We start from the raw sequence: 8,883 nt of genomic DNA on the forward strand, positions 1-8,883 counted from the left end.
TTCCCTCATGCTTCATGATAGGTACTATGCTTTGAAGTAAGTGTTTTTCACCTTTCTTCCATCAGATGTACAACCTATGTTTGAACCAAATATTTCAAACCTGTATTCACCCATCCATAATACTCTTTTCCAATCATCAACAGTCCAGTTTTTGTACTTTTTAGAAAATTTAAGTAAAGGTTTTTTAACTACTAAATGACCAAATATTCCATTCTTATTTAGACTTCTTGATACTGTAAATCTGGATATTTTTTTTGTCATTTGGTAATTTATCTTGTCCTTGAGATCAGTGGCAGGTTTTCTTCCGTCCCAAAGACTGCATAAACAAAGATACGTAACATCAGTATCATTGAGTTTAGGTGTTCTGTCTCTTCTCTTCCCATTTTCAAATTTACCTGTCTCAGCTTCATGATCTAAAACATACTTAATAGTTTCTGGGGAGCATTTCAAGTTTGTAGTACTATGTTGGAGAGTCCAACCAGCATCATGTAAAGCTTTATGTGAACTCTCTACTCTACTGACAACTCTCTATGCTCTTTAGGCCATGACATAACAAGAAACTTGTATGTAGTGTTAAACACTGGTTTTTATCATGGTTAATTTGTGGAGTGCTATTAACTTGATTTCTTGAAGCTTTTAACAATACCACATTCTAGCTTCTTTGTATATAGTTAACACACTGCATGGATTACTACAACAGTTATTTCAGACCCTAAATTTGATTGGTAATGCTCATTCAAGCAGAACCCTCATAATGCCCTTGGTACAAGTATATGGGAATTCTACAGAATGATAAGTTAAGTATTCTCATCCTGGCTCATTCAACTGTTAAGAGGAATCAGTGAAGCATTACCATAGTGTTGTAATTTACATTCTGTAATGATATAGAACAATTAGATTTATAAAATGAAAAGAATGAAAAATATTATCTTTTCCTAAAACTTTTGTACAGTACTGTATGTGTGACTTACAGATACATGAACAATTTTATTACTTAAATATTACTTTCTGTTAGTTTCATCATAGTGTCCATTAAGTGTTGCAGCACTGTGACAAAGTAAACAAACATTTTACTTGGTACATCCAACACAAACTGTTATGAAACTTTATCTATCATTTGTTTGCACAGAATGAATAAAATAATGTGTTATTTTGGCAAAATAGGCATTTCATCATGTTAAATGAATTATAAATAAACATCATTTTGGCTTGAATCTAAATATCAAAATAAGTTCATCCTGAATCATATTTATGTTTTTTCATGTCTCATAAATTATGCCGGTGTTTCATTTATTTGCACATTTTTAAGATATTAAGAAGTGGAAACATATGATTTTTGCTAATTTAACTTCAATTCAATTCAAAGGACACTGAATATATGTTGTTCACTTAGTTTAAGGAATTACATCCTTGAGTTTTGAATTGTTTGCATGCAGAAAATACTAACACTTTCCATACGGAATCAGTCAATGTGACCAAACTTGTAACTACAAAATAACCACTAGAGTTTCTATATAATAACTTTAATATGTTTTGTTTATCTTCACAAAATTTGATAAGCTTTCAGTGAACATTACAAATTTTTAGTACACAAAAAAAACAACAAATTTTAAATAACAATTTTTACTGCAGATTTTCCCATAAATGTATGGAATTAAAGTGTTGATTGCTCTGAGTAAAAAGTGATTTTTAAGTCAAGATTAAAAATACTTTTCTGCAGCTGAATATTATCAAATTTTATGTTATCTATCAAATATCAAAATTTTTTCAGTAAAACATTACATTTCATCTGCTATTTTCTCTATACCAACTCTGTACATATTAAATAAATTTGACCAACCTTACAACCATTGTAAAACTTTAAAATATTTTCCCTTTTTTCCTTCCAGAATGAATACAGATTTTAACAGGAAGCTACATTTATTCTAAGTAGCTTAAAATCTGTAACACTGTACATCCATTTATATATATAATTTTATTGTCTTATTGCCCTTTAAACTGTGTCTAACTAATAAACCTGCCACATGAGCTGCAAATACCTCAACAAATGTGTAGCTCAAATTACCATATTGAGTGACACAATGCATAACCTTATCTTAAACACACCTCATGAAGAATGTTATTATCATAATTTTTTATTATGTTACCTATTCTAACTTTACCTAATCTAATACATTTTTCATATTATTTTTATAATAAATACTCATGAAAACACAAAACCTTTAACTTATTGTTTCTTCCTGTCAGTTCCATGAGAAATTTAAGCACTTTTTTTTTCGTACAGTAATGGTACTAATATACTAAATTTTTATTTACTTAAATATGGTGCTTAATAACCCGCAATAATAACATAAACAAAGCAAACCCTGCCCTATAGATATCATAATTTAACTGGTTTTCTAATTATGGTGTAACAACCTTAAAAAAATTCCCAAAGTTTCTCAACCTAAATATAATAGGAGAAACTTTCAAACTGAAACTGAAATAGATGATATTAAAAATATTAGTAATATATTATGACTTGTAATCTTTCTAAACATAGTGATGAATAAATTAAAAATGTGCAATCAGTGCAATGCCTTGTATCCTAGTATGCATCTAATGTAATTGTCTAGTGGTCTGTTTACAAATCTTTTGTTATTCCATATGTTATTTCAGTAAAATTGTATTGCACTTGTTTTCCAACAACAGAGACTGAATGCAATGTACTGTTGGCAAAACTGTTTTGGGTTTTAATATAATGGGTGTATGCATCCAGTTCAACAGAAAGCTCAGCTTTGCTAAGTAGTCATTATTTTATTGCCCTTCAAATTAATTATTCTACCAAACACTTTTGACCTTAACATATCAGGCAGCTGCCTCATAAATTTTCAATTACAAAACATTAATCTAATTCAATGAAAAAACTCCTTTCTTAGTCAGTATTCTTATATAGTGTTTTTGCATTGCTATTTGTACTTACAAAATGTACCTTCTAACACTAAGTCAATTCTATGCATCTCATCTTGAAATTCATCCTCTTTTTCAACTTTCAGTATTTCAAATTTTGAACTATCTATATCACCATAATCACTCTCACTAAACCCTAAAACATCAGCTTCTTTTAAATTACCACACTGCTCCATTTTCTCTACAAACAAAGTGTTCTGAAATATAAAAAACATATTTAATGATTCAATAACAAACTAACAGACAGAGAACTGTTACTGATGTGACCAAAAACACTAGTCTTCTCAGGTAGTTAGTTAGTATGCCCTCTGCAATTCTTTAAACATAATTTCTGTACTACAGAAAAAAACCTTTATTTTCATGAAGATTACTGGCAAAAGGCAATAATTTCATAATTATTACACCATAGACTAGTATGGTACATACTAATACATGCATAAATTGTTCGAGGACTGAGTTTGTCTGTTTGTTTGTTTTTTGGAATTTCGCACAAAGCTACTCGAGGGCTATCTGTGCTAGCCATCTCTAATTTAGCAGTGTAAGACTAGAGGGAAGGCAGCTAGTCATCACCACCCACCACCAACTCTTGGGCTACTCTTTTACCAATGAATAGTGGGATTTACCGTAACATTATAATGCCCCCACGGCTAAAAGGGCATAAAGAGGAAGACCACGTCAATCCTGACTGAAGACACTGACTCTAAAGTCTGTGAATAAAAAAAAACAGAGACCAGAACAAAAGCAGTTTATTGTTGAGATGAGTGACAAATGCAACTATGAACAGGAAACCAAGACAAGAACAGAACCACCAGAAAAGTTCAGAATCTAAGGAAATGAGCACATGCTGAGTCAACAACAAATCTGCAACAAAATCTAAAGCACCAGGATTATAGAAAACCAGGAGCTGTATCCAGTGCACATGGACCCAGAATGGGAGCTCTAGAGTCAAAAAACAAAGGGAACAGGATTTGGTACCTCCTTGCTCAGTGATGTACAAGATCACTATGGAGTTGTTGGAATACACCATAACTTCTGTCCCCATAAGAAGACAAAGGAAATGAGACATATTTTGACAAACAGCTAAGAGCCCCAAAACATAGACATGAAGCCCAAGTTCAGACAATGAATAACTCCCAGGAATCTAAATGTGAACAAGATAGGCACTCCAACCAAAAAAAAAAGGAAACATTGGTAGAAAGACGGCAGGTCTGGACAAGGAGGTGAGAGAGAAAAATCAGTTGTAGTATTGTCTCTGTCCAACCACTAAGCTAGGTCAGTCCAAATGGAAGAAAGAAAGACAACAAGATGATCCAAGTGAAGGTCTTTTGATCACACAATATCCACTGGAGAGAATGCATGACAGCACTGAGAGGTAGGAAGAGCTACAACTTAATTGACATTGAGCTTAAGCACATGACATACACAGTGGATTTAAAACACACAAGAAAACACCACTGGCCACAGAGAGGGATCTACAATACATTAGCCAAAAAGGCCCCTTCATAAACAAGAAGTGGGTGGGGGGCATTCAATAATTTTAAAATGCAGAAATGTAAATCAATAGTAAAGAAAAATTAAGCATGTAGCATTAAGATAAAGGTCTATAAACCTGCAAGCAAAAACCAGCATGTCTGTACTACTGCCAACTGAGAAATGATTAACAAGTGCAAATATGAAGAGGGTGCTGTTTACAATAGAAGCTGTAATGCTCCTGTTAGTGGAAGGCTGTTCCATGGTTATTTGCATGTGGATATTTAGAAGTAGGAGGTGGAAGACGAAGACAAGTGGTGAGTGTTGAAAATTTGAACTGATAGAGAACAGTACTGATAAAAAAATAAATTAAATAGAGCTTCACCTATTTTTGCCAAATCTTAGACTTGTGCAATCTAATCTTACAGTCTTCAGAAGTCAACATAATGAAATTGGAGATAAGGCCTTTATCCTGTCAATCTTCTAGACAATCTTGTAAACTACAAGATCTATTACTTTTTTTTCTCAATAAAGAATATCTTTAACAGCCTAAAAATAATAATTCTTTTATTCCTAAAGGCATCTGAACCTTTTACAATGTCAGAATATTTTCTTAAATATGTAGACCAAAACTGTAAACAGTATTGTAATAACATCTGAGGCCTAATTAACAATTTTTATAATTATCTCCTTTGGCTTGTACTCAGTATGCCTATAAATACAATTTTCTTTTATAGTGCTGAGTGTGTAAAAGATATGACAGTGAGTACTCCTTTGCTGTATTGTTTGATAAAACATCTAACAAGATGCTCTGTTAGCATCAGACACTTGCTAAATTGGTGAGTAGAGTAACAATGGTAACATAGAAGGCCAAATTTAATTATTTCCCCTTTACCAATTAAGACAAAGTAGCCAGATGGTTAAGACCTTTTTTGACCAAGAATTAATACAATGATGATACTAAAGTTAAACAGCTATGTGTCTGAAGACTAAATGTTTTTATTCTACAGGGTGGCCCGTAAGTCCATACCCATCCATATATCTTATGTATCCAGTGTATCTGTGTGGTGTCCCTCATTCTCACTGCATAATATTATGCAACGCCATGTTCTGTGAGACATTTTCAAGTGTAAATGGGCTTACATTGACCATATTTCTCTGGAAAAAAAGAAAAATTTATAATACATGCGTAATTGAATATAACATAATAACATATGGATGGGTAGGGGCTTACGGGCTATCCTGTACATTAAATAAATTTCTAATCAATGGAAAAGAATGAAAAGTAATGTTGCATTAGAAATCTGTAAACACAAACACTGTAATAGGAAAAATAGTCAGCAAGAGCACAAGAGATTTAATTTAAAACATTATTTTACCTACCTCTATGTGATGTTACAGTTGCTTGATTTTCTAGTAGTTCAGTATCCAATGGAACATTCAGTTCTTCATCATAAACAGGTTCAACTTTTATTTCTAAAACCTCCATTGTTGTATAAGTAACTCTTGGTGCTTGACTGAAACCTACATTTAGACTGTAAATAATTGTAACTTATTTTTCTCATATAGTATTAATGTTAAGTCTTTGAACTAAAATGCTTAATATACACATTTTCATAGATTTAGCTTCAAGTTCCTCATGCATATATTACTACTAAATGGTATCTTACATCTTTAAGGGCTATACACATAATCTGTACTGATCTTAAAGTATCTTAAGTACATAAAGATCAGTATTGATTTTTTTCTTTATCCAGTTCAACTTGCATTTCTGAGTGATTATTTTGAAGTAAGCAAACTTCAACTGATACTTTGACGTAATAGTTTAAGATTTAACAAAGGTTTTAGCAACAATTACAGAACATTCTAATCCTTCATCTAAACAACTTATTACTTTACATGTAAGACTATGTAGTTTGACATGTAAAGGATATGAATCTAAAAGAAGGAAACCTTCTTCTCCACACAGATTTCTTTGTTTACATATACAGTGTTAAACTTATCTTACAAATGTTGAAAAACCAGAAAATGAACAAGAGAAAACTTTTATTAATGTTTTGTTATAGCACGTACATATATAAATCTTTAGGTTTATTTCATGATATACAACAGTTAAACATCAAGTGAATACTTTATTTTTCTGTAAAATAATACATTTAGTATGATTGCACCTTGATGTTCAGTTAATATGGTTATGACTTGTGCAATACATTTTCTTTTACTATTTATCACAAAATGATATTCAGCATATTTAAGACTTAAGTAATTAAAAAATGGTTTTCACACTAAAATGCAGAAGCAAGGTTCAATAAATAATCATAAACTGAACAAAAAAGGCATTATGGAAACCTATGTAGGATTTATATACAAAAAAGAATATGGGAACAAATAATTTCATTTCTATAAATGTTTAATACATTACTTCCATTACAGGTAAAATAACTTCCATATTATATATTTATTTCTGGCTACTACTTACTGGAAAAAACTACCTTTTAATACACTGTTCTCCTTTTATTATGTAATATATATATATATATATATATATCATTGCTTCAGTAAAACTAACTTTAAATTACACATGGAAAATTTTCTTACTGTCATGTAACAACTGATAAAATATTCACACTCACGAAACACAATTTCTTTAAGTTGGTTGATCAATTTCAAAGGTTATTTCCTGCTGGTTACAAATAATACTACAGATGTATCAATGTAAAACATTCTCACAGTATCAACAAACCATCCTAGGATGAATTTTCTGGGATAAGTAAGCCTAGAGATAGATAAATTTCTGTTTAAGATCTCATTTCAAATCTATTAATGTCAATGAACTCCAAGTACTGGATAATAAATCATTTTTTAAACAGAAATATTTGCTACTTTAAATGTTTTATGTCCCCAATAAGCAAAGGTTTCTAAAAAAAATTCATTCTCTAACAACTTTTAATATGTATTCTACAATAATTAGAGATTTACTCTAGAAAGAAGACTATCTCACAATACTTAAGTCTTGCAATCTTTTGTTTTACTGATTACTTGGAAACTTATCACAGACACTACAAACTAAATTTTTAAAAATACAAGTATGCAATAGAGATAAAACAAGTGATTTCATATTATAAAAATAATATAATCAGGAGTAAAAAATTTCTGCAATGGCCACTTGTCATTTGAGCAAGTTTGAAATAAAGCTTAACAGCTATGTGAATGATAAGAGTTGACTTTTTTCTTTATAGTTTTAGTTTGAGATGGATCAGTAGGTCTTTTGTTGTCCCTAAATATTATGTTACATCATGCAGAACAAGTTACAGAGGTTTTACTCATCCTATACCAATTTTATTTTCCTAAGTATCTGAAACTAAAACTATAAGATTTCAGGACTACAAGGAGCCCTCTGGTCAACCATGCCTGTCCCATCTGTTAAATTACCAAAATGAAAAAAACACCTCTGATAATTCACATATTTTTCAAGCTTTCCTTTAAACTTACTCCTCCAATCTCATATTAAGGCAGCTTATCCCACAGGTCAACTACCCTGTTAGAAAAATAAAACTGTCCTAGCTAAAGATGACCCCTACTCTATCAAAATATATATTTGTGTATCCACATAGTCCTACCATTCTCACCAACACTATTTATTACCTTAACTAAGAACCTTAAATACTTCCCAACTCTTAGTTTGTGAAGAGAAAATAATCTCAGAGATAAAAACCTGACCTTGTATGATAATCTTACCACATCAGGTCAACAAGTAGTTTTGATTGACTAATACTGCTTTACTCTTAATTATCTAATATTAGTAACAATAATACACAAAGTCTGAAACATCAGAACCAATACTTAACTAAAATATGATAGACCAACTTATTCTCTGTGTAAACTGTTTCTGTTGGATACATTGCCATCAGTTCATAAAACACGGTTTTTTTTTTACAACATAACTGTTAGTCACAATAACAAGGCTCAAGTTACAAAACTGAAACCTAACCCAAGAAATCTGCATCTCTACCCTTCATCATTTACTTACATATTTCAAAACTTTCTATGTGTATCAAATTTAAAACTTACTACAATAACACAAATAACAAGGCAATATCTTTTACTAAACTGTCGCAAATACTAACGACGTGAAAAAAAAACACTTTGATATCCATACGATTAAATGCTAACCGTATTATTTTCGATACGAGTTACCAAACGAACCACGTGTGAGACTAAAATACTGAAACGCCCCTTCGAATTATGATAATATAGTTTCTGGAAGGAAGTTTTTATCTCTACGCCTATCCAAAATATTTGAACGTATCACCAATCATCCTTTTCTTAATCATTAAAGTTCTAAAAAGTGGTAGATACATATCTGCCCTTCCTTGCAATTTTTCCGAAATAAATTAAATATCGATGCTGTTTGGTTCAGAAGATAAAATATTGGTACTTATTTTTTGGATTTTTTTTTAATAC

The 8,883-nt window shown here is 31.1% G+C and overlaps 1 protein-coding gene across 14 annotated transcripts in view; it reads right to left on the reverse strand.

The window, feature by feature from the left end:
* The window catches only part of LOC143230979 (uncharacterized), a 30,054-nt gene extending 21,381 nt beyond the window's left edge, over window positions 1-8,673 (reverse strand). For 4 of the 14 annotated variants that reach the window (XR_013016724.1, XR_013016726.1, XR_013016725.1 and 1 more), the window contains exons 1-2: window positions 7,053-8,572; window positions 5,803-5,954 (exon numbers count right to left, since the gene is read on the reverse strand). Coding sequence is in view for 10 of the 14 variants with exons in the window: in XM_076465356.1 (XP_076321471.1) it covers window positions 5,803-5,908 (106 nt within the window). In the remaining 4 variants the exon portion in view is untranslated. Of the gene's footprint in view, window positions 1-5,802; window positions 5,955-7,017 lie in introns of those variants that run through there. The other 10 variants (XM_076465359.1, XM_076465357.1, XM_076465358.1 and 7 more) reach the window with 10 other exon arrangements.
* Between the last annotated feature and the right edge of the window lie 210 nt (window positions 8,674-8,883).

Source organism: Tachypleus tridentatus, chromosome 10 (genome assembly GCF_004210375.1).
Source record: "Tachypleus tridentatus isolate NWPU-2018 chromosome 10, ASM421037v1, whole genome shotgun sequence".
Classification (NCBI taxonomy): Eukaryota; Metazoa; Arthropoda; class Merostomata; order Xiphosura; family Limulidae; genus Tachypleus; species Tachypleus tridentatus.